Source organism: Malus domestica, chromosome 15 (genome assembly GCF_042453785.1).
Source record: "Malus domestica chromosome 15, GDT2T_hap1".
Classification (NCBI taxonomy): domain Eukaryota; kingdom Viridiplantae; phylum Streptophyta; class Magnoliopsida; order Rosales; family Rosaceae; genus Malus; species Malus domestica.
The window spans coordinates 4595741-4620848 of record NC_091675.1 but is presented as its reverse complement, the minus strand read 5'-3'; the positions used below and the strand labels follow the sequence as shown (position 1 = coordinate 4620848).

At 37.2% G+C, this 25108-nt stretch overlaps 3 protein-coding genes across 7 annotated transcripts; 1 reads left to right on the top strand and 2 right to left on the bottom strand.

Moving 5' to 3' along the window:
- Positions 1-268: 268 nt before the first annotated feature.
- On the bottom strand, positions 269-5473 carry LOC103455880 (WD repeat-containing protein PCN-like). The gene is made up of 11 exons (XM_008395493.4): positions 5082-5473; positions 4802-4945; positions 4309-4606; positions 4135-4198; positions 3910-4023; positions 3621-3783; positions 2918-3071; positions 2147-2760; positions 1766-1947; positions 1382-1642; positions 269-924 (listed from the first exon to the last, which is right to left on the bottom strand). The coding sequence occupies exons 1-11, from the start codon at positions 5241-5243 to the stop codon at positions 606-608; spliced, it is 2475 nt and encodes an 824-aa protein (XP_008393715.2). The 5' UTR covers positions 5244-5473; the 3' UTR covers positions 269-605.
- A 2773-nt stretch (positions 5474-8246) lies between these two features.
- On the top strand, positions 8247-20569 carry LOC103455877 (calcium-transporting ATPase 3, endoplasmic reticulum-type). Of its 2 annotated transcripts, none has more exons than XR_011575872.1 (34): positions 8247-8466; positions 8705-8755; positions 8887-8920; positions 9068-9085; positions 9780-9916; positions 10491-10565; positions 11491-11536; positions 12038-12097; positions 12221-12301; positions 12475-12560; positions 12750-12851; positions 13314-13367; positions 13449-13550; positions 13722-13780; positions 13886-14030; positions 14699-14806; positions 15077-15229; positions 15392-15496; positions 16108-16304; positions 16424-16535; positions 16695-16793; positions 16870-17015; positions 17172-17229; positions 17451-17543; positions 17688-17738; positions 17883-18014; positions 18136-18237; positions 18549-18603; positions 19058-19158; positions 19346-19494; positions 19612-19717; positions 19816-19869; positions 19970-20018; positions 20179-20569. XR_011575872.1 is itself a non-coding variant. In XM_008395489.4 (34 exons), exons 1-34 carry the CDS (start codon positions 8434-8436, stop codon positions 20247-20249), a joined length of 3009 nt encoding a protein of 1002 aa, XP_008393711.3. In that variant the 5' UTR covers positions 8247-8433; the 3' UTR covers positions 20250-20569. The 2 variants fall into 2 exon arrangements, 1 of the variants encoding a protein (XP_008393711.3); XM_008395489.4 differs by having other exon boundaries at positions 19073-19158.
- Positions 20570-20735: 166 nt separating this feature from the next.
- LOC103400127 (serine carboxypeptidase-like 13) lies at positions 20736-24915 on the bottom strand. Of its 4 annotated transcripts, none has more exons than XM_070813307.1 (14): positions 24631-24915; positions 24290-24435; positions 23835-23911; positions 23576-23698; positions 23194-23296; positions 23023-23060; positions 22750-22851; positions 22567-22653; positions 22326-22484; positions 22158-22229; positions 21557-21690; positions 21320-21433; positions 21147-21192; positions 20736-21036 (listed from the first exon to the last, which is right to left on the bottom strand). In XM_070813307.1, the coding sequence occupies exons 1-14, from the start codon at positions 24810-24812 to the stop codon at positions 20953-20955; spliced, it is 1467 nt and encodes a 488-aa protein (XP_070669408.1). In that variant the 5' UTR covers positions 24813-24915; the 3' UTR covers positions 20736-20952. The 4 variants fall into 4 exon arrangements, 3 of the variants coding, with proteins under 3 accessions (XP_070669408.1, XP_028950646.1, XP_070669410.1); XM_029094813.2 differs by having other exon boundaries at positions 21557-21678; positions 24631-24911; XR_011575873.1 differs by lacking the exon at positions 20736-21036 and having other exon boundaries at positions 21164-21192; positions 21557-21668.
- Between the last annotated feature and the right edge of the window lie 193 nt (positions 24916-25108).

The window sequence follows — 25108 nt, the reverse complement described above, 5'->3', positions numbered from 1 at the left end:
AGAAAAAGGAGAGCCGAAAATTTCCAACTAAAATGGTCGATCCCTCTTGTCTCTTACATTGGTATGCGTACTCTCAGGTCCCATCCCCCTTGTTTCGGGTTATTCGAACCGTGGAATTTCTACGGACTCCAAAACTTTATCAGCGCAGGGTGAAACCGGCGAGAAAATACAGCTCGATGGAATTGACCGTGTAAAACTCAGAACAAGAGCAAACCTCGCAAATTCGTCGGCCGAAAAGCAAAATTTGCCGTAACATCTCATGTCACCGTTCACAAGCAAGGATAACTTCCCAGTTCCTTCAATAAATGGAACCTACAAATATACATTTTACAGTCTCTTAAAAATGCAAAAGATAAGAAATCATACCGCTCCAAAGCCTACAAGGAACCGAAAGGGACGTACCCATCAAATGCACAAACCTAAAAGAATCGTAAGACAAACTTCTTTAAACTGGTTAACAAGAACAAAATTTTGAAGAGTAAAATTACACAACATGCTTTAGCCCTTCGTAACCAAAGAGAAGAAACGATGGCAAAATGTAAAAGAGATCGAATGCCACATTTGATCGCTCTCTCACTCTCTCGAAGGCTAAACCATCCATGGCATTATGTCCCGTAAACATGTCTGTGTACAGGTGCAGAGTCCAACGATTTAACCACTTCCATCCACGGTTTGTCTATCATCAACAGAGAACTATTCGAAAGATGACCCAAAAATAAAGCTGGACTTGGGAACCAAATAAAATCAAAATTCTTCATAGCCATAAGTCTACTCTCAGTTTCACTGTCTGTCAATTTACGTTTTAGAATCTTCTTAATCGAATTACTACTTTGCAAATTCATCGATGTCGGATTCTGACCGTTTGGCATGCCACTTTCATCGTCTGGATCAATGGGCTTCCCAAAATCAATCCAGCACATTGCCCTAAAGCATAAGATAACCTTGAAATTAGTTATATCATAAAAACTGATATCCCCAAAATCTACTATAAGCTGCACTACTCATTAAGGAGATAGCAAAAAAAAACCATGGGACACGCGAGTCCGTCAAAATGGTAACATTTACACAGTTAAATATCACTAACTGACTTGGCTCTAGAATGGGTATGGCATTCCAATGCCATCCCCTCAGACACGACTCCGGCATATGGTACCACCACCTTCATGTCCTAGGGCAGGTCTAGTGTTTATTGTAAAATCCTCACAACATAAAATCTAATGCCTAAACCGGACTCGGATTCAACCGAAGATTGTGTTACCTCTGGATACCAACATAACAAGGGATTATCTTTCATTTTTTCACATTAGCAACTTCCATGGTTTTGAGCTCTATAACATGCGCAAATCACACCTCATTCATAGACAAAGAAAAAGGAGCGCACCTGGCACTGTAAACAATAACAGCAGATGAACTTGAGGAGGGTGGGAAAGAGAGCCCAATAACTTCGCCTGGAAATTCTTGGAATTTCTTTGGTAGACAATACGTATGCTGCCTCGACCAGTTTCCCAGTTCTCTCTCCTCAACATCCAATGCATATACATGATTTGAAGAGGTTGTGATTACAAGCACATTGTTGTTTCGAGGAGAAAAACCACCAGCTGTCACAGATGCGCCATTTAGTCTTGAAATGAACCAGTGCTGCCTGTTTTACATGATAAAAAAGAGTTATAATAGTAAATTCGTCAAGGTCCTAGTAAAAAATAAAAAAGAAATTTATTATCATAGGCACCGACCAGAAAAAGAGACACCAAGTATAGTTTCATACCTTTGTATCTCCAGATTAAATACATAAATATCTCCAAAGCAGTTGATGGCAGCCAACCACTGCCCATCACAACTGGTGAACAGTTTTGTTATGGGAGGCTCACTAGGTGGTAATTCTTGATCCTGCAAATCGCGACAAGGGGTGAACCTGTGCACTAGTTCTTCTCTGCTCACATCCACAACCTATATCATGTGAGGTAAGTCAAGAAATGGAAGCCACATAACATTAAATGAATACGCAGGTTTTGTCCCTATCTAATCAACGTGTTTTACAGGTTATCATGTCTCAAATAATCAATCTCTTTACAGTCAAACCCCAAAAAAAAAAAAAAAATCTTTGAAACAATAGATGAAATAGAGCAACAAGAAGGAAATAGCTTACATATATTCTTCTATCATGCCCAGCTATCATCAAGCGAGAAGAATCAGAACTAAAAACCATGGAATGGGCAAATGGTAGTTTCTGTGGAAGCTGTCTTTTATTAACAGTCAGTGCACTTTTGCCAACTTTATTCTTCTTCAGTTCATATAGGCTAGGTTTCACATGATCAGAATATGCAAAAAGCACTCCCGTATTAGAAATTGTGCTGCAAATGATCTTCCGATATGCCTTACTCTTGACTCGAACCAAAAGATCTGTTGAGGCTTGGCCCCATTTGGAGACAGGAGCTATCTTGGAAAAGGTGCCACTTTGTGCACGTACAAGAAGAATATCCACCCAACTAGAAGCTTGTACAAGAAGCAATGACTGTTTGGATGTTCTATTAAGCACCAGTTGAATTGGTAGTCTCTGAGGCGCAGGGCAGATATCATGAGGTTTAAACTGTGTGAACTCCTTAACAGGATATGCGATTAACTTTGTGTCATCACCAGCAGATATAAGCATGGGAACACCCAAATGTGCCCATTTACGATAACTAAACTCATTAATATTATTACGCGTTATCTTACGACGTTCTTTACGGTGTATTTTTATACCTTCATCTGGCAAGGGATCTGCAAATTAGAGAATGACTTGATTTAAGAATTGGAAAATAGTTGAGACGTAACAAAGAGCATAAACTAATGAATCTTTTTATGTGTGAAAAGGGAAAGATTAAATAACAGCAAAAACAAGGAAAATCAATAAATCATGCATAAGATATGGGCAAACCTTCTCTGCTGATTGGTACAGCCACTGTCAAAGCCCTAACATCGTGTGTATGAGCTTTTACAAGACCAACATAGATCCATTTCTTCAATAACTCAGAAGAAGACTTGTCATCACTAGATCCCACCGTCACACTAGAGAGCTTATAAAGAATAACCTGACAAAAGTAAATAGTGAACCATTGAGGTTATTGTAGTCAATCAGCGAATTGGACAACAGAATATTACTTGATAAAATTATCAAATTCAAAACGATAAAAAAAGTGAATTTCAGCAATAAAGAATTATTAGCATGAATATATACCTATCCTTTCACAAGTGAGTTTGATGTCTCTAACTTACATCCATTTTTATTCAATTAGTTCAAGATGTTAGAGAAAATAAGAAACTGTTCTTGTTACTACTCATAAGTTTATAACTACCGCCACAGAATTTCACTTCAATGCAATAAGAAATGATTGAACAAAATCCAATTATGGCATAAAAACAGTCTAATGGTACTGTATGCAACATAAGATGCAGGGTTCAAACAATCCACAACAAAAGAAAGAGAAATGAATGCATATGTTGCTACAACTGAAGTGATTTATAATTTCCTCACAATCTGGAAAGACATATCAAATTTGTGATTCCTAAAACAAATAGCAGAATAACTATCCAGAACTACCAATGATTTTTGTCTCCAAAACATAACCCATAACCTGTACCTGACCATCAGAACCAGCGGAAAACACCCTATTATGGCTGGGGGCTGCTGCCAGAGCATTTACATCACCTTTGTGGTACGAATGTGCCTGCAATAGAGTTCCATGCTGACTGTCCCAAAACTGAACACTGCCAGTACTGTCTGCACTGACAAGGTTCCCACACCTGGTGTAAAGAAAGAACTCAATTTTCAAAAAGGTAGTTCAGCAGCTAATAAACACCACTAGATGCGACAAACTGAAAAATCAATTTGAAGCTGCAGAAAATAATAAAGATGTGCCTCGTTTTTACCTCAGAGAAAGTAACGACCAAACACAAAGTTCAGGTCCACTTCCCAGACCTCCAAGCCCAACTGTAATCCTATAGATTTCATGGCCCAATTTAGCATCCCAGCATCTTATCATCCTACCCAACGAAAAAAAAAATCATCAAATGCATGATAGAAATGACAATAATATAACACATTAATTTATACAAGTTCACAACAAGTAAGTTGCTGTCAATGTTCATACATACCCATCACTACTCCCCGAATATATAAATTTAGTATCAGGACTCCATGTCACACTCAAGACACGTCCTGAAATATAGAACATCACACATCAAAATGGAAACTTACGAAGAGAATTAAATATGGAAGAGAAACAAAACTACAAGAACTAGAAGGACGTTGAAGAGTAGATATCTCACCACTGACCCTAGGCAACGATCTAGTGTAAACAAACTCATCTGTTTTAGTAATACTGTATATTCGCACACAACCATCATCACAAGCTAATGCCACAAGCTGGTCCTCAACAACTGATTGTTCATTAATCTCAGCGGAGTCGGAATCATCTTCGCTATCGCTTGTTTCTGGATCACCCCCCTCGGTACTATTAGCTTTTAAACACCCATTTCCAATAGGGTAGTCCTTTGATTCTATATCACTACTACATGGTGCAACAGCCATTTGCCAGATCGAGACCCCAATAGAATCCAACACGGTCTGAGAATGAAATTCAATATTTAGTCACAGCATCTGATAATTCATCACAGTGAGTGCTTCGAGAACTAAAAATTAAGAAGAATTATGAAAGTTTTAGTAACTCTTAATGTTCATTGACTGTTTGCATAAAATTTGCCTTTCAAGCCAAAAATTGGAAATGCTCAATTTAGCTTCATTACAAACATAAAAGCATACCTTCTGCTTCAAATGGAAAAGATCCCACTGCAAAACTGAACCATTGATGCTCGAGGAAAACAACCGTCCACAAGGCAATCCTTTCGAGCCGGCACGACACCAAATAAGCGACGATACTCTCGATTCAGGATCGCCATGAATCGTCTAAGCAAAAAACAAAACAAAACATAACATTGATATTTCAACCTTTAAATTCAGCTAAGCTATCAATTACTGAAGATTATCAATTCAATAGCTATATATGTATACATAGAAAGAGAGCTCGCGGTTGTAATTGTACCAGCTGACAGTGCCAGCCGACGGAGCCGGGGGAGACGAGCCAAATCTCGAGGGAGCCATCCTCGCGAGCAGCGGCGACTTGGGAGTCGTCGACGCTGGTGGCTAGGGCAACCAAGGGAGAGGGCTTCCAATCGACGGAGCTGGTCCTGTAAGCTTCAGACATTTTCGTCTGAGACTCTAAGTCCGGAAGCGCCCCTGCAAATGATTAGGGTTAGGGTTAGGGTTTGGTGTGTCTGCGAGTGACTCCGAGAGTGAAGGGAGTGTGATGGAGGTGCGAGGGCATGAGAGAGAGAAGACGAAGAAGAATGAAGCTAGGTTTTTGTTCGAGGGTTTAAGCGCGGCGCGGGTTGAATGATAGGTCTTCTTGATGGGACGTGTGAACCGGATCGGACCGGTTTAATTGTGGTGCTTGTGTGTATTTATAGGTCAAGTTAGAGGCGAATCCAAAGGCCCATTGCGGATTGGTCCACGCTGTTGAAAACGTGGCCTTTGATGGAATGAAAGCTCCGGCCCACCGCTTTACATATGTCAAGGTATGGAACGCCACTCTTTTATTCCAAATTATCCCTTTACTTTACCTTCTAGAGATTTTTTTGAAGTTTAATCGAAACACAATCGGTATACCATATGGTATATTCAAGTTAAGCAACACTGAATCTCTATTTAGTTATTTTAGGACACTGATATATCAACTTATGTTTCAAATATATGAAAAAACTGATATATTTGCTTGTGTTCCGCGTATAAAGAAAAATCTCGGGTTACTTTGTAAGAGGAAAAATGGACTCAACGTATTAAGAGATGACGTTGCGGAGTGGGCCAACCGAATGATTAGCGCTTGATAAATTTTATAGAATGCCTAAAACCATGATTATCCCTAATGATTTAATTCAACTTAGAATGGGTTGCATCAAAGGGTTAAATTAAATTTGAGTTTGTTGAGTTGTTGAATGTATTGGAAACTTGAATATTGGAGTTTTTTTTTTGTTTTTTTTTTATGATCAAGTATATTAGAGTTAGGCGAATACATTAATTTTACATTTCGGCATGAGTAGACTTGACAAGTAGATTGTGTTTGCCCTGTTCGTGTCGTATTCGTGTAATATTTAGTATTTTAATGAGTTTTTAATAAGCGATCTAATAATTATCCGACTCATTAACGAGTTGACCTGGAACATGTTATTCTCGTATTGAGTTAACAAGTCATGTAAGCAATTGTCACGCTTAATATGACCTGGCAAACAAGTCATATTCATGTCATACTCGTCATCTCAATGTATTTTTAATGAATTATTAACGGGTAACTTGATAATGGTCCGATTTGTTAACTGGTAGACCTAAAATCAGTCAAAACAATTTCTCTCTTTAGAGCAACTCCAGCCTTGCTGGTTGCTCGGGCGTCAGGCGAGGAGAAAGGGCCCTCGGGCCGGTGGGAGCAAATCCAGCGGGGAAGGGCCCGAGTGAGGGTGGGAGGTCGGGCGAAGGGGGGGTGGGGAGTCGACGGGCCTGTGGCCCGAGGGTTTTGTAATTTTTTATTTTTTTTGTGTCAGAGAGAGAGAGAGAGATAGCTTTTGTAATTTTTTATTATTTAAACAAACATAAAAAACTATTATTTTTATTGCTTATTGCCAGGGGTAGGGGTGGGTTCGGTACGGTTACCGTACAAAAACCTTTGTACCAATTACCGTACCAAACTTTCGGTTTGGTAAAATCTATTACCTAATCCATACCAAACTTTCGGTATACCGAAGTTCGGTATTGCCAAAAGTTCGGTTGGCATGGTATGGCAATGGTAATTGCCATTTTGTTTTGGGACAAAATATGTTTTTGTTTTTTTAACCTAATTCAAGGGCAAAACATTTTTTTTTTGTACCTTTATCTCATACATTATAGATTAAATTCATCTATTATTCATCATTCACAATTCACACACATAATAATTCAAATGATGCATCAAGATTCATCATGAAAATTAAGCTTACAATCCAAATAGAAGTTACGAACCAAAACAAATAGAAGTTAACAATCCAAATAGAAATTAAAGTTTCAAACCAAATGAAAATTGGAAGTAAACTTCAAAAAGGAGAATTCATTGATCAGTTATTCAAGCTTGAGATGTCGAAGCTTTTGGAGGACGCATTGAACTTGTAGAAGATTGAGTTTGTGTCAAGCCTACATTACAAACAAATAAAACATATTAATTAGTAGCAAGAAGAATTAAAGTTAAAAACCATTTAATAACAAATTTACTAAAAAAATTAAAGCATATATTTCTTGTTTTCTCTTTTTCCATTTCCTTGTAAAATTGAAGCATATCTTCCGTTGGTTTCTTGTAGAAGTTTCCTTTATCTGCCCTAAGCCAACCACTAGTATACACTAGTGCCTCCATTATTTTAGGAGTCAAGGATACCCTAAAAGGGTCCACAACCCTCCTCCTTAGGCTAAATGCATTTTCACTAGCAACAGTATAAGTGGGGGTTACAAAGATATTTTGGCTATGTGTGAAAGAATTAGGAACTCTTTTGTGTTTGATTTCCACAATTTTAAGATATCAAAGTCACCAACAACAATGCTAATATAAGTAGAGTTTTATTTTCAAATTATTGGAATATTATAAATATGTATTATATAATTATCTATTATATAATTTATAAATTATAAATTATATTGGATTTTCGGTATGGTACGGTAATACCATGGTAATGGTATCCATTACCAATACCGTACCATGAAATTTCGGTACGGTACACTACCGTACCATTACCGATTGGTACAAAAAATTTGGCACAAAATCGGTATGGCACAGTTGGCAATTCGGTTGGCACGGCAATTTGGCAAAAAAATCCACCCCTAGCCAGGGGGGAGGGTTCCAAGGGTGGAGATGTAAATGACAATTACTGTTCATTAATGGTAATTACTATTCATTTAAGGCAGTTACTGTTCAATATGGTGGATTGAATAGTGGATTGCCAGGGGAGGGTTTCATGGTTGGAGTTGCTCTTAAGCAAGATCAATTCCGCTTGCCGATGCGAGAAGGCAGAAACCATTTATTTCAAGCGGGCCACGATCCAGATCCGAAAATCAGCCTAATTCCGGCCAAAAAACCAAAGGCGTGAGTCTCGTGGGTCAAAAGCCTTTACGAATTAAGAAACGTAAAGGCCACAAGCCGAAACGACGACGTTGCTTAAACGCAACGCTTCACTCCAAAATTCCCCCTTTCTCATCAGATCTCTCACCCATTACTCGTCCAGTGGCTGGTACAAAACACAGAAACTTGAAGAGGAAGAGGTAGACGAAGAAGAAGAAAAAGTGCCAAAGGCTCCGATCGCGTCCAAGCTCTTCGTCGTCCCTCAATGGAGGACGCTTACGCTCGATCCGTCACCGAGGTAGTTCAGTAACTCAGTAATTCAGTAATCCAGTAATCCATCGGTTTTACCAGCTTCCAAATTCGAAGTGTGTGTGTTTAGATAACAAAATTCGAATTCTTGAAGTCGAATAATTGAATTCTTTGGAAATTGGAAGCTTCGGTTGCAGCGTTTCCCTGGGAATGTGGCGTTTTTTAGTTCCGGTTATGTCATTGATTAATTCACTACTCCATTTTGTTGCCCTTGTATTATTGGTTAGGTGTTGGATTTCTTCGGCGTGGACCCGAAGAAGGGCCTCAATGACTCACAGGTATGGTAAAGTTTGTTGCTTTCGGCGCGAAAGCTGTGAAATTTGTACTGTTTTATTGGCCATTTAGTTCTAATTCGGTTTTGAAGTTAGTTTATCTACTCTTAAGGTTTGAAATGTTATGCTGTTCGCAGGTTGCGCAACATGCAAGACTCTACGGCAAAAATGGTATGTTTTCTCTGCTCCTAGCACGAGTGCGTATTCGTTTTCCAATTCGGTTGTTGTGTCCTCCAGACTAGAGTGCTGGATTTGGAATTGTTTGTCTAGTTCTAATGTGGTTTCTCTTGGATTGCATGATTGGAATATTGTATGCAGTGCTTCCGGAAGAGAAAAGTAAGTACACCACACGTTCCTTTCCCCTTACTCTCTCCATCTTGCATAAGCAAGTTTTTGCGACGTTTCTTTCATTGATTGCACGAGTACATTCTCATTTATGTCTTCTCAAAATTTCCCTACTCTTTCCAGTACTAAATGAAGCATGAGTTCCACATGGAATTAATTTTTCTCGTCATTGTACTGTATAAACTAGAGGTCGCACTTGGTGCGATAGCAAGTGCCTTCACCCATGAGCGGTAGGTCTCGAGTTCGAGACTTGGGAGCAGCCTCTCCATAAATGGGGGTAAGGCTAGCCGACATTCACCTCTCCCAGACCCTGCGTAAAGCGGGAGCCTTGTGCACTGGGTACGACCTTTTTATTGTACTGTATAAACTGTTATTTGAATGTGTTTTTTAGCAGCCAATGGCTTGTGTACCACCAATAATTTGTTAATACTCCCTAGTTCACAAAGTGTAGAAAACCACAGTTATGAATCCGATCTCTTTAGAAGAGTAGCTGGTTTTGGTGAGTTGGTGAGTTTTGTGAGAATGAAGAATTTAGGGAGTCTAAATACAAAACTTTTTTTACTGGATTCATATTTCAGGAGCATGCTACTGGTTTGATCTAAATTTCTGTTAACACTGTAGTTTTCACAAATCAAGATCATGCATTTTATGCCTGTTATGAATACCATCTATATTCCATATGCAGGGGCTTCATTCTGGAAATTGGTTTTGAAACAGTTTGATGATTTGCTTGTAAAGATATTGATTGTTGCGGCGCTTGTTTCATTTATTCTGGCTTTGATTAATGGAGATACGGGCTTAACAGCATTTTTGGAGCCTTCAGTAAGATATGATAATTTTCTGCTTTGTTAAACTGATTGCTTATTACTATCATTATTTTTCAAAATATGAGTTGAGTTCATCTTTTAGGAGTAATCTATTAGCTGAAGAAAAAAAAAAAAAAAAAAGAGAGTATACATTTTCTTCCTTAATACTATTTATGTTTCCTTAAAAAATAAAGAGGGAAAGATGCTATGCATGTTAGACTGTCAGTTTAGACTGGCCAGAAAAGAAGAAAAAGTTTAGTTATCGATGCCTTGTCTTGGTGTTTTCTTTTTCCTCCTACTTTTACTTTCCATGTCTAGAAGTGATCCTTATTCCTTAGTGTTTGATTTGCACTCAGCTTTCTCTCTTCTAGTACTAATTTTTTCCACCTATAAGTCTTTAATGCATGTCCTTTTTAATAAGTATTGAAACATCATTGTTCGAAATTTGTTGAGCACTTGAAACTTTACAAGTTAAGGCTTTGAATTTTGTGATATTTGATATCTGTTTTTTATGTTTGTTGTTGATTAAGCAAGCGGGATACAACTCGGTCTTACTAAAGATTTTATTGTATGAAATTAATGGGGAACAGGTTATTCTCATGATATTGGCTGCAAATGCTGCAGTAGGAGTGATTACAGAAACCAATGCTGAAAAGGCTCTTGAGGTAAATTTTACATCTATAGTATTTCAGAACTTGCGTAAATACCAGAAACATCTTGAAAGACTACCATTTCAAGTGGATCTTTTCTTTCATGCGGAAACCAAGCTCTTTTTTCTAAACTCAATTCTACCAAAACTTCAAATTGTGTTCAATTTGTTGATTGACTGTTAGCACTTAAGTTGATCTATTTATCATTGCCCCTTTCCCAAGTACCCATTTCTACCCTTATCCTATGCATGAGTGCTTTTCTGTTGCATGTTGTAGAAGATGAATGCATGAATCCCTAGGTAGCCTTCTTTTTGTTCTGTGATGTAGGACAGAGTAGGGCAGCAGAAATTAGATTGTATAGCAGAAGCGAAAACACATAAAACTTAAATTAAAACAATGATCAAGGATAACTGGAATCACTCCAGTGGCCTCTCACTCGTTCTTGACCTCGCACCAAAAATGCCTCGCACCAAAAATTGGAATTTGGAATCACTCCAAATAAACTCTTGTCGCAGGAAATTTAACTCAAACTTTTATTCATAAACTCATCTGTCCTCTATGTGGTACAACCGTACAAGGAGGGGTTTCTTAGTTCCCTATTTTCTTCATCGCGTGACCTGAGCAGTACCTTAAATCTAATACAAATAGGAAAATAAACTTATTGGAAAGAAATCCTAATCCAAAATAGAATAGGAAATTAACCAAATCCTTTTAGAAATGGGAAACTCTAATTAAACAAGGAAAATAAGAATAAATTTGTATGCTCCAAAAGGATTAAACCAGTCCTAATGGAAATTGGATTGTCTTCTTTCTCCTTTTTATCTCTTCCAGCAATGGACCCTAAAACTTGACGTTCATGTCCTCATCATTCTGGAAATTCATTCATTAGTCCTTAACTTCAGCTTGTTCTGATTCCCTATTTTTGCCCTTGACATTGTAGGAGCTACGTGCGTACCAAGCTGATATCGCGACTGTGCTACGGAATGGTAAAAAATTATTTTATGAAGTGACTTGACCATGCTAAATGCTGTTTGCACTTTGATGTTATGATTTCATGTTTCTAAGTCCTCTTTTGTATTGTAAGCATTTCTTTCTAGAGCTTAAATTGTGAAAATCAGATCATAAGAAGTGTAAGGTAGTGCTCCCTTTTGTTATGAGGGTGCTGGTGGAGATCTCATCAGTTTGGAAAAGACACTTGATAGCTAGTATTTATTATTGTTGGTTCTTTTGGGATGCTTTGCTTTTGTAATCACTTGTGACTCCTTGGCTGGATCTTGGGGATAAATTGAGAAATTGATGGAACATTGTTAATCACGCTTGAAAAAGGAAGATAATTGCTACCTATGTACAACTTAAGCTTTTGGGAGTAGTGGGTGACCAAAATCTCATGAACATCATATCAAATTGCTTGATGCATTGTTTGTACTGTACTGACAATTGTGTGATCCTTTACCACTCAAAGTTGACGTAAAAGTAACTCCTTGCAGGTTGCTTTTCCATACTTCCAGCAACAGAGCTTGTCCCAGGTGATGTTGTAGAAGTGGCTGGTAAGTTGCTTTGAGTACGCAGAATTGGTTTACTACTGTGGTTACTCGTGGATACTGAATTTATTTATTTATTTATTTTTTTTTTTGGATTCTGAATTTTTTTTGGTTGGGCAAAACGTATAGTGGGAGGCAAAATTCCAGCTGATATGAGAATGATTGAGATGCTAAGTAATCAATTACGTGTTGATCAGGCAATTCTTACAGGTACATCTGCTTTATGTACTGAATATAGTAAATCAAAACAGTACTTGTTATTATCGTTGATGGATATTTGTCATTATTGTCTTTGTAAGTTGCATGAATCTTCGCTGTCAAAGTATTATGATTTAGCACATGCTAGATCAATGTATTTGAGAACTTCTGTTTGATGATGGCAGGTGAGAGTTGCTCTGTCGAAAAAGAGCTTGAATCCACTACTGCAACAAATGCTGTATATCAAGACAAGACAAGTATTCTTTTCTCGGTAAAATTTATGTGTTTATTGAAGCTACTATGCTGGATCCAATTTCTCTATTTTATCTACTTTAAGGGAATGTGTTGACCAAGTTTTCTATTTCTTTGTGTCGTACTATTGTTCTGTTTTGGATGGAGTTTCTTGAAAGGGTATCCGTTAGAAAGCAATGATTATCTTCCTGCATATCTTGATCGCCAGGGTACAGTAGTCGTGGCTGGTAGGGCTAGAGCTGTCGTAGTAGGAGTTGGAACACACACTGCTATGGGCGGCATACACGATTCAATGTTACGAACAGAAGATGTAAGCACTCTAAATTCAGATTGTTCTCAGTAGTTTATCTCTATGTGCTCTTACCCTGTCAGTGGCATGGAATCTTGCTTTAAATTTTGAAATTTCTTTCTAGCACTGAATTTAGCAAAACTTTTTGTGTACTTCCATTTTACTGCCTAGTTCGATGAAGTGTGGTTCTGCTTATCTATATGTTCCTCTCTTCCTACTTGAAACATCAGTAGCGAAATAATGGAAGGAGTCACGACATAGAGCATAGTGCTCAAATATCTTTGCTCCACGGAGACCAATTTTCTAGTTCACCATTATGATTGACACAGCGCTTTATGAAATTACGTCCTTTCTTCACTGCTCCTTTTTTTCTTCTGAAACTCAGACAGGAAAGAAAATTGAAAGAAAGATCCTTTGTTGAATTTATAGTTTGTATATAGATGACCTGAGCTTTCAATTATTCAATTATATGGCTGTTTGCAGGAAGCTACGCCATTGAAAAAGAAGCTGGATGAATTTGGTACTTTCTTGGCCAAGGTAATTCTCCAAGTTTTTGTTTGGTCATTACTCTCTAGTATTGCTTTATTATGCATTTCTTAACTTTCATTGCTTTCTCAGGTTATTGCTGGCATATGCGTACTGGTATGGATTGTAAATATTGGTCACTTTCATGACCCTGCTCATGGTGGGTTCTTGCGTGGTGCAATTCATTACTTCAAGGTATTTTCTTAGTAAATTTATTGATCATTACTTACAAAGAAAATTCTTTTGGGTTTTTCAAATTCTTTTTAATTTTTATTCATCACATTTCTGTTTCAAGGCCTTATTTACTGGTTCTTACTCATCTTTCCTGATTTAATGTTTACGAACCATTCTTTTGTGCCCACTAAGATTGCAGTCGCACTTGCAGTTGCAGCAATCCCAGAAGGACTTCCAGCTGTCGTTACAACGTGAGTGCTTGAACTTTTACTTGTGTATAGAAATGAGAAAGACGTTATACTGCAATCTCTGATGCTTTTCTTTATCATGGTCTTTCTTTGATTTTCTTTTTCTAGTTGTTTGGCTCTTGGAACAAAACGAATGGCTCGATTGAATGCCATTGTAAGGTCTTTGCCATCTGTTGAGACTTTAGGCTGCACTACAGTAATCTGCAGTGACAAAACTGGAACCCTGACAACCAATATGATGTCTGTCTCGAAGGTAATCTCATGACCTTGCCATAGTAAACAGTTGAATAGGACTTTCCTGATCTTTTTGGTTTCCTAAATTGCTGTAAATAGCCAGGAACATAACTTGTCACTTCATAAATTTATTGGCATGTATGCTTTTGCTATGGTTTGTGGCTTTGTATAGTCTTTATTTATTACTTGTGGTTGAGAACTTGTAATAACTTACCTCCTAAGGATGCAACACATGCATATATATAACTTGTAATAACTTACCTCCTAAGTATGCAACACATGCATATATATATATGCATGAAATACATACATACATACATATGTAGTGGGAGAAGCAGAGGCCCAGAAGTGCACATCACGTCCATAATTAAAGGCATGCCGGATAAAGACAAGGAATTTATGAGTTATGTAACATTCGACTGCATGAAGTTTCAATCTGTCAGATGTTTATTGTCGTGTGAAATTGTATTTGTTGATTGTACAAGTCATCACTCCAATCAAAAGATTACTTTGCTCTCCAGGTTTCAATATATAGCCTGGCTACCTGATTTGATAAAACTTGTTTTACCTGATTTAAAATCTTTTGAGTGTTAATTTCAAACTTGATTCGCTTCCTATAATTGGTGCTTGGCGTAATTATGTTTCTTTCAAATGATTAGTCACCCATTTCTATTCTTATCTCTCCAGGTTTGTGTGCTTCATACTGTACAGCATGCTCCTGTTATTTCCGAATACAGTGTCAGTGGGACAACATATGCACCGGAAGGCATTATTTTTGACAGTACTGGGCATCAGGTAGGTTACTTTTGCAAATTGATAAGCCGCTGAAAGTAAAAAAAAAAAAGGAAAAAAATGAACCTTGATGCTACATATAAACATGTGACCTGATTGGGAGCATTGTTTCATATTCTAGTGTAAATGATTTGCTTGCAAGTGTATATATTATATAACGACAAACTACAGGATAATATCATGGCCAACCCCCTACCTGGCATAAGTTTTTTAATGCTTCATTCAGGTTCCTTTATAGTTCTGCACTGATTTGAAGTGTTATCTATTTTTCAGCTTGAACTTCCAGCTCAGACGCCTTGTCTTCTTCACATAGCAATGTGTTCAGCACTATGCAATGAGTCTATCCTGCAATATAATCCTGATAAGGGCAACTATGAAAAAATTGGCGAGTCAACTGAAGTAGCCCTCCGTGTTCTTGCAGAGAAGGTTCATTTATGTACTAATACTCTTTTCTAAAAGTCTGAAAATTTGCTAATAACTGAAGTTTTCGATTCTTATTTTCTTCCCCTTCTTTCTCTATTTTGTTGGTCATGCAGTTATTCAAGGTATGCACTTTTATGTTCTTAACCTAATTTCTTTCACTGCCAGATTGGTCTTCCTGGCTTTGATTCAATGCCTTCTTCTCTGAATATGCTGAGCAAGCATGAACGTGCATCTTACTGTAACCACTACTGGGAGGACCATTTTAAAAAGGTTTGTTTTCTGATCCCTCCACCCTCACATCACGCCCCAAATATAGAAAGAGATTAAATTGTTAAACTAATAGATCAAGAGAATCATATATAGCTTATTAGTAGGTATATTGTATGGCTTCCAAAAATTCAGTATTGTAGTTTTTAGTCTGAAGCTTTTATATAATTTATTTTTTCTACTTTATATTATAGTTTTATGATATGAAATATGTACCATCTTCTTATATGTTTCTACAAAAAATAAACCTGCTGAAGAATTATGATGTTTTATGCTTTTTTACCTCCTTACCAAACAACTCGGACTAATTTGTTATTCTACTTGTTAGTTTGTCTTCTTGTGTACTTCTGCATATTTTTATTTGATTCTCATGTTGTCTGCTATAACTACTTGACTGTGTCTTGACTTCTGGCTGCAAAATCATCGGTTGGTGTTTATGCTTATGCATCTATTTTTTTGTTCTTCAAGTTTTATATCATAAGCAGTAACAGTGGAACTATCTACTTGAAAAAGACAAAAAGAAATGCTCTGGCAAAAAAACTCTAATTCTAACTTGCCATTTTTGTTGCAGTAATTTTTTGGTTTTGCTTATTGGTTTAATATATTACTTGCAGATTTCTGTTGCAGATTTTACTCGTGATCGGAAGATGATGAGTGTCCTTTGCAGCCGAAACCAGTTGCAAATTATGTTTTCAAAAGGTGCTCCGGAGAGTATTATTTCTAGATGCACAAGTATTCTGTGCAATGATGATGGTTCAGCTATACCACTAACAACTAGTATTCGAGCTGAGCTGGAATCAAGGTTCCGTAGGTTAGGAATATTTTCTTCATCGTTATACTCTCTCTCTCTCTCTCTCTCTCTCTCTCTCTCTCTCTCTCTCTCTCTCTAGGCTTACGTGCTTATCGTTGTAATATATATTTTTTGGTCAGTTTTGCAGGGAGGGAAACACTAAGATGCTTGGCCCTGGCCTTTAAGCGGATGCCCATGGGTCTACAGAGTCTCACCCATAATGATGAGAATGATCTAACATTCATTGGGTTGGTATGCTTTCTTTTCAAAATAGAAAGTCAAGTTTGTTTGGTTGCTGTGCCAAATACGTGATTTTATTTTTATTTTGCAAGACATGAACTTTGTCTCTTCATGCCCATTAGCTCAATTATTTACGTTGTATACATTTTCCTTGCTTTGTTTCTTTTGAAGGTTGGAATGCTTGATCCACCAAGAGAAGAAGTGAGAAACGCGATGCTTTCATGCATGACTGCTGGCATACGTGTTATAGTTGTAACTGGGGATAACAAGGTAGGTCTGTCCTTTTATGCATGGGTGTAGGACACATATGGTTAGAACACTCCGGCTGATTTTGGCATGATTTCAGTCAACAGCTGAATCACTTTGCCGCAAGATAGGGGCTTTTGATCACTTAGAAGATCTTGCTGGATACTCCTACACTGCGACTGAGTTTGAAGAATTACCAGCATTGCAGAAAACTCTGGCATTGCAACGCATGGCACTATTCACTAGGTATACTGGTTGCATCCACGCTGTATGTTCATTTTCTGTGGAAGATTAGATATTTACCATTTGTTCCATCTTTTTTAATCAGTTTTTTAAACAAATTTTCTCTTTCTATTTCTTTAGTAATTGTTCATTTTTTTTGTTCCTCCTCTGATTGGTTAGGGTTGAACCTTCTCATAAAAGGATGCTGGTTGAAGCCTTGCGACACCAAAACGAAGTGGTACACCCTCTATAGCTTTATCTCTGGTTGCTGAATCATTATATAGATGCAATAGCTTCATTTTAGCCTAGGAATGATGTTTTGCTCCCTCAAAATTTGTAAACAAAGAAACTTTTACATTTGTTTAGACCTTTTCATGCTTAGTCATCTTACTATCATACTTTTTCATGCTTACTGCCATACTCTTCTTTACTTTCCTGAAGCTCTAGTGTGCTTGTTAGGTGGCAATGACTGGTGATGGTGTTAACGATGCACCTGCACTTAAAAAGGCAGATATTGGAATTGCCATGGGTTCAGGAACAGCTGTTGCCAAGGTAGAATGGGATACATACCGTTTTCACTTATGTCACTGTGAACCCAACTTCTATACTTTTGGTCCCTAGAGCTATTCTTGGTTTCATTATCATTTTGTAGTATTACTTTACTCTTCTTACCACTGCTATTTCTGTCTTTATCAGAGTGCTTCAGATATGGTTTTGGCCGACGACAATTTCGCTACTATTGTTGCGGTGTGCCTCTCTTTCTCCATTTTCTTTCTCATATTATTTTCGCAAGTATTCTATTTTTACTACTTGTCAGCAATGAGGACTTTTACCTTACATTCAAAAGTATTTCTCTGCCATTCAACTTAATTATTGGTTAATTCTTGGCAGGCTGTTGCAGAGGGAAGGGCTATATACAATAACACAAAGCAATTCATCAGATATATGATTTCTTCAAATATTGGTGAAGTAGTTTGTATATTTGTGGCAGCTGTACTTGGCATACCTGATACTCTAGCCCCTGTAAGTCCTTTTATGTACGAATTGTGATATTTCATTTTCCAACCCTTTCTATTTGAGAACTGTAATGTCTTCTGCGTCTTTTATTTTCATGTCCTCAATACTTTATGAAAACTTTTTCCAGGTCCAGCTGCTCTGGGTCAACTTAGTTACTGATGGATTGCCTGCCACCGCTATTGGTTTTAATAAGCAAGATTCTGATGTGATGAAGGTTAAACCTCGGAAGGTATTGCATAAATTAAATCTGCTATCAGTATTCTGGTTTTTTTCTTTTCTCTTCCTCCTCTTATCCGTCTTTAATACTAGTTGCCTAAAAGTGGCTGAATGAGAAATGGTATTGAGTTTGTGTTTTTTTTTTCCGCTGGGGAGATCAATAATAATATCAAGGACAAATTTGGACTTTTATTTTTTTCATTAGGTCATATGTATGTTTCATCCATTAATGTTATTATCGTACCATCATAAAACAAGTCCTTCTGTTGTTGAGAGAAGTTCTAGCTTTCGCATAACGTCACTTTAACTTTTATCTGTGTGTAGGTCAATGAAGCAGTTGTTTCTGGATGGCTGTTTTTTCGTTATTTGGTAATCGGAGGTATGCATAAATCATGTTAGATATGGCTCCCAGTGAAATTGATGCCGCATCAGCATGTACTGGTTTGGTTTACCTAGTAGCTATAATTAAAAGCTGTAAAGCCCTGTAGTGCATCTCTTTTACATTATTTTTTCGGTATGAAGCAATGTTAAGCCTTACAATAGTCAGCAATTTAATCTCTTTCATAAGCTTATATTTTGAACAAATGAATTGGTATCACTTATATAATGGCCTTTTGGTCCCTACTGGTTACACTCCTTTCAATTATGAATCAATAGAGAAAATCAGTTCTGAGTCTTCTGACAATTAGTAAAAAAACTTAAGACATAACACGAAGCCATTTACTGTATATAACATGATTGATCCTATTTGTTAGGATTTTTTTGTGGCGTGAATTTAAGTTTACGTTACGGTAAATGTGTTTGTTTATTTTCTCCATGCAAATCAAATGAAGGTGTATGAATTGCAGCTTATGTTGGGGTTGCCACGGTTGCGGGATTTATATGGTGGTTTGTTTACTCTGATAGTGGTCCTCAACTGCCATATTCTGAATTGGTAAGATCATACAGGCTCTGAAATTCTGTAGTTTCTAAAGTCATTGTCCGGTTGTTTACTGGTTTCTACAGTTTGTATGACATACGTTTAATTACTACCTACATAGAAATGTCTGTAGACTAGACGCTTATAATATCCTCCGTTATGTATAAACTGGGGTCTCACTTTTTTAGTTATTTCATTCCAGATGAATTTTGACTCATGCTCAACGAGGGAGACAACTTATCCATGCAGTATATTTGATGATCGCCATCCATCAACTGTATCCATGACTGTGCTTGTGGTGGTTGAAATGTTCAATGCCTTGAATAATCTCAGCGAAAATCAGTCTCTTGTGTAAGCATATACGTAGATATTAACATTACAATTTACTTTGAATGATTAAGTTATTTCATTTTTACATTTTGGTTGGAGACTAGACTGGTGTTAGCACTGACTTTCTCTCGTTTCCAGTGTTATCCCTCCATGGAGTAACTTGTGGCTTGTTGGTTCAATTATTCTAACGATGATCCTTCACGTACTAATATTATACGTCCATCCGCTCTCTATTCTTTTCTCTGTAAGTAGTCTTCTTCCTTCTCTTGTGTTTGACAGTTACTTTTATCGTTTTTTTGTAAACGAACATTACTGATGGTCCCGTAATATTTTGTGCTGTAGGTTACGCCATTATCTTGGGCTGACTGGACTGTTGTGCTATACCTTTCATTTCCCGTATGCAATTTACCTTTCAGAGTGTCCTATGTTTTGATTCCCTCTTCCGACTGCTCATTGTCAATACTCATTCAAGCTCTCATTCGTGATCTGATTTTAGGTTATTATCATCGATGAAGTGCTAAAGTTCTTCTCAAGAAGTTCCACTGGTAAATCATCTTCGTTTTTTGAAGTCTTATCATTTTTTATTTCGTAGCAGTGTGTTTATCTCCTTTGTCTATAACATGTATGAATAATGTTAGCTCGGGTTATATTCGAGTAACAATATTGCTGTCTCATAGATTTTGATGGCCGTTGCTCCTGTTGTAGGCATGCGATGGTTCAATTTCCGGTGGAGGAGGCCTGATTTACTGCCAAAAGGGGAATCGCGTGACAAATAGAAACGGAGTTTCTGTGATCCGAATTCTTGGAGACACCGAGACTGGGAAAGAAGCCTATGTTTATGTCATCCTTCAACACAAAGGGAAGAACTGCGCAGTCCCGATGGCTACTCACCGATGTACATACTTCCTCGACATAGAGGAGTGAAAAACGTTGAGAAGTCTGAAAAATGTCCCAGAAACGACGTGTCACTACAGATAGCAAAGATGTACCATTCGTCATTTGGGTCTTGTATCCATTAACTTTGACAAACATGTTTCCTTATACGACCATATTATGGACCATTTGTGTTCAATGTTAATGTCGTTTTCTCATGCAAGCATTAATTTATTTTCATCTAAATTGACCCACCATACCGTTTATAGTGTCAAAATTGAGAGATTTTAATTTTTGCATGTTACACCCCGTCGTTTCTGAATTGCGTTAGAGCAAGAATTTTTTAGCTTAGATTTGTTTGGGGTACTAGTGGAAATAAAATTGTTACATTTTAAGCACATTAAATATTTAGTTTTAAGTGAAAATAATGTCCACGCTACATATAATCGAGGAAGGTAACTAGCATTCCTCATTTGAAAAAATAAAAAAATTATCTAGATAGTTAATATTTTCTTAAAATATGGACCTTAAGCCTCTTAAATACGGATTGAGATTCTCTGCAGATCTCACTGTTAATTCCGATTGCATGTGAGTTTTCTTCTCGATTTATAGAGGTTCCTCGTATAACCACTTCGTATACATAGTTGAACATTCTTCAGGCTTGTACTCAGGAGCTGTGTGCCCCGCCCCCTGCACATGCAAAATTATAACCAAACAAGAAAGCCAAAATTAAAAAAGACTCAAGTTGAATCAAATCTTCCTTTGAAATTCAGAAAATTGGATCGGAAACTATTTCTTGCCTTCACGGTAGCATAGGTCATCCTGTTTGAATAAGTCCTCGTATACCTACATCGTACATCCCCAAGGAAAAACTTGATTGGCAAACTCAAACCCAATCGAAACTTAAAAATAAGATGCCCCAAGTTCGATTCTCTCTCCATCAATATCGTTCGTATCAGAAATATTTACGTACCCCGCGACTTGGCCTTTGACAAACCATGGTCTCCAGTCATTAACAATGGAATAATTTAAAGATCTAATCCATGCTTGTGTAGCCATGAAGGGCACTATCATATCATGGTCTCCGCTGAAATAATTAACAAAATCAAAGAAATTAAAGTTAAAAAAATATTTAAACATTATATAAACGCAGAGTTGATGCATGGAAAATATATATGGAGATGTTAATTAAATTTAAATTCCTCATCACCTGTATATTAAAGAGCGATAACAGCCTCGAGCACTAAACTTTGCATGAAACTGAATGCTGGTGTGAATGTCATACTCGTAAGGTATATCGTAGCTGCATCTCTTCCATCTCCCTATACTTCCCTGCACTGCGTACTTTCAAAATATCTCTTTTTCGGTTTTTTTTCATTAAACAAATGAGTTGAAAAAAAAACTATACAACATCGACATCTCTCTAGTGTAACTCTATCACTCGATCCTCATAGAGAAACGACACTATTTTTAGTAAATTTTATAGTTAGTCGTTTTCTTAAAGTAATAACTGTCAAACATCTTATAAATTTGAGCTTCCGGTCCTATACATGTATGATTTTACCTTTTTATAAACCTATAACATTATTGACCTAAATGCACAATTAAATGAGCACTAAAGAGCGGGAATGTACGCTAAGCAAAACAATAGCATGGGTTGGCCAAATGCAATGAGGATAGTCCTACATCTGTCACCACTTAGTTGTGCACCCGGTAAGCTAACTTTCTAGTTCTGCCCCTGATTGATCTCAATATATATTTTACCAATTTAAATCTTGTTTAGTATTCATCTCGATCGTATATACATATACCTTCCGTATGTGAAGGGCTTCACGTACGTACTGATCATTCGTCCAATATTCAGAAAGCAAATATCCGTAACTCTGCATGCACAAAATCGAGAGCTTGTATTCAAGAAATGTTCCCTATCAACAAGTATTAGGTCAAGAAAATTAGTAGAAAGCGACGAAGGGGGTTACCCGACAGTCTAATATAGGAGGAGGAGTTGATTCTGAGAACACATTGTAGTCCTTGTTACTCAGATATCTTCTTTTATCAAGCATATGTAGCGGAGGTTTCGGAGAAACAAGTTCGCAGTTCCATTCCAAAATATGCGCCAAATTTATTTGTGAAATGCACTGCAGTACATGAAAAACATGAGATCAAAACTAGGAAGCAAGACGGTTAAGAAAGATTAATTTTCGGGTAATTGCACCATACAGTATGATAAGCCTGCTTATGTTTCAAACACTCTGCGTTTCTGGGGTCTATGGTTTGATATTCTCCTCCGCAACTTCTTTCCAAGGACTGCATTATATGAATTTTAGACTAATTAATTATTAAAAAGTACTTTTAATAGGTTGATTAATTGGTGATTAAATATGAGATCAAATTAGTACGTACCTCAAATAGGTCATCAGGAATAAGTCCCATCCCATGAGCAAATGTGATTTGTGAGTTGCCTTCATCTTGTGGCACTGTTACTGGGTTCCCTAGTATATAACCCTGAAAAAATGAGCATGGATCACAACTTAGAAGTTAGAACTACACTACTACCGCTACAACTACCGATTCGATTTTTCCGTTGTAATTATTTCACTGACATGGATTGTGACACAAGCTTCCAACACAAAATAGACAGTTAACACGAATATACAAGAATATATAGTTATAAACCTGCAGATTTATGGCGGGTCTAACTCCTTCTTGATTGCCTGCAGTACGTACCAACTATCAAGTTAGCTATATCAAACTAACTGCAGAATTACACACACACACACACACACACATATATATATATATATATATATATATATATATAAAGCTAATTAGCAATTATTTGCATACCATCTGAGATTAACTGAGCAAGAACAGGAACAGGAATGCCGGAATATGAATCGCCACCGACAAAGAAAGGATTGGACATGAACTCTGGATGATCAACAAGCCACTACAAGGTGCAATTGAACAACATTTCATAACAAAAGGAAAATGGAGAACTAAAATTAATTGAACTTATTACAACTACTCCTTTATACCAAAGAGCTACTATCATTATCGGCAAATGGCAACCATGTTTGTTTTCTTTTCGCCACAGACGATTTAATAACTCTCTAAGTTGATTCGAAAATGTTGCTGCTTAAGTACTATTAGGTGGGAATCATGACACAGAAGTGTTTAAAATGATGTTTAAGACCCCAATTAAGTTTGTATTAATATTTCTTATTACCTTCCTTAAGAATTGGAGGGCATGCCCAACTTGTTCCGAATCACTTGGCGGAGAAGCAAACGAACTTCTTGCATAGGAAAATCCAGTCCCCACCGGGGAATCTACAAAAATTATGCTAGATACCTGCCATTCGAGATCAAAATGCCATTCGGAAAAAAAAGGTTTAATTCCGTGTTTAATTTCCGTCATGTAAAACAAGTAAAAGAGTCATTTAATTTTCTTGTTTATATTCGTAAGATGATGATGTTAATATTATCACCTTTGTCCATGCGTATGGATTTAAGGTTAATGTAGGCAAACTCCCATTGTACTGCTCAATGTTAAAATTTAATGGACCTACAAAATGCAGAAAAAGGTAAATGATTGATGTGAGAGTAACAAAGTACAACTAAAGAGGTCTTATGCTCATAAGCACTTGTACTAAAAACGTCTGTATTAAAATTCTAGTTCATTTATCATTCATAAGCACTTTTAACTAGCGATTTTGGTTATCTTATAACGGTTTTGAGCCTTTCCTAGAGCACTTTCAAACAAAGCAAATAAACCTTTAAGGAAGAGGACTAGCTAGTTGTTAACTTATTAATTATTGTTAATAATTTATATGGAAAGTTAATCATTTATATGGATAGTTAATAATTTATATGGATCATTCTCTTAAATATGGCCTAATGAGCAATAATGTTGATTGGCTGTGTTAATTAACAGTTTACGTACCTATTTCATACAAAAGGGCAGTGAGGGAAGAGCAACCAGGACCACCAGTTAGCCAAAGCATTAGAGGAGCCTCTTCAGGTTTCCTTTCTGTCTTGACAAAGTAGTAAAATAGCTGCACCTCCTCTTCTTCCCCCACTCCCACGTACCTAACAATCGACATAAACGTAAAGTTATACGCGCGAACGCGCTTACTTGAATTAGGAGATACTAAACACACAATAAATCGTATACCAACCACAATTTAAAACTTGTTTATTGTCTGTTCAGCGTCCTTCTAACTTTGCAATTTATGAAAACTTTGTAACCAGTTGTATAATCACTCAACACAGTGAGATTTGTACCCGGTTTCGAGTTCGAAAGGAAGAGGTCCCTGGAATCCAGGAAGAAATTTAACCAACTGTGAGTTAGAGACTGGAAGCATCTGTGAGCAAACATTTGAAAGAGGTAGGAGTAGAAGCAGAAGTAGAACCAGCTGCAGACCACGGCAAGGAGAAGAAAGTCCTGCCATGCGACGTGACATCATTAACTGGTACTAATCCTAGTTCTGTGTGTGTGTGTGTGTGTGTGTGTATATACTCTCTCTGTGTGTGCATATATATACACTATATATATGAAGTGTCGTGCTTTGAACGTGCGGTGTTACGGTGGCTCGGAGAATACAGCGGCCTAGAGCGCATGAGTTTGGGATAAGACGACGACAAGTGAGAAATGGAAGGCCCGTGGCTTTTGGTAGTAATTGAAGCCACAACAAATTAGTTAATTGATCACAAACAAGAAAAATTAACTCTTGTATTTTAGGAAGTATGCAGGCATAAAACT

What these genes read in the sequence shown, in the direction of transcription:
- LOC103455880 (XM_008395493.4), bottom strand. Translation starts at nt 5,243, where the DNA reads ATGTCTGAAGCTTACAGGACCAGCTCCGTCGATTGGAAGCCCTCTCCC. An exon ending in ATCGTTGCCTAGGGTCAGTG is followed by an intron (nt 4,199 to 4,308) that starts GTGAGATATCTA and finishes TCTATATTTCAG; the next exon opens with GACGTGTCTTGAGTGTGACA. An exon ending in TGTACCAATCAGCAGAGAAG is followed by an intron (nt 2,761 to 2,917) that starts GTTTGCCCATAT and finishes TCTAATTTGCAG; the next exon opens with ATCCCTTGCCAGATGAAGGT.
- LOC103400127 (XM_070813307.1), bottom strand. Translation starts at nt 24,812, where the DNA reads ATGATGTCACGTCGCATGGCAGGACTTTCTTCTCCTTGCCGTGGTCTG. An exon ending in GACCCGCCATAAATCTGCAG is followed by an intron (nt 22,852 to 23,022) that starts GTTTATAACTAT and finishes TCATTTTTTCAG; the next exon opens with GGTTATATACTAGGGAACCC. An exon ending in AAGCCCTTCACATACGGAAG is followed by an intron (nt 21,691 to 22,157) that starts GTATATGTATAT and finishes ATATTTTGAAAG; the next exon opens with TACGCAGTGCAGGGAAGTAT.
- LOC103455877 (XM_008395489.4), top strand. Translation starts at nt 8,434, where the DNA reads ATGGAGGACGCTTACGCTCGATCCGTCACCGAG. An exon ending in TTGGTACTTTCTTGGCCAAG is followed by an intron (nt 13,368 to 13,448) that starts GTAATTCTCCAA and finishes TTGCTTTCTCAG; the next exon opens with GTTATTGCTGGCATATGCGT. An exon ending in TGAAGGTTAAACCTCGGAAG is followed by an intron (nt 18,238 to 18,548) that starts GTATTGCATAAA and finishes ATCTGTGTGTAG; the next exon opens with GTCAATGAAGCAGTTGTTTC.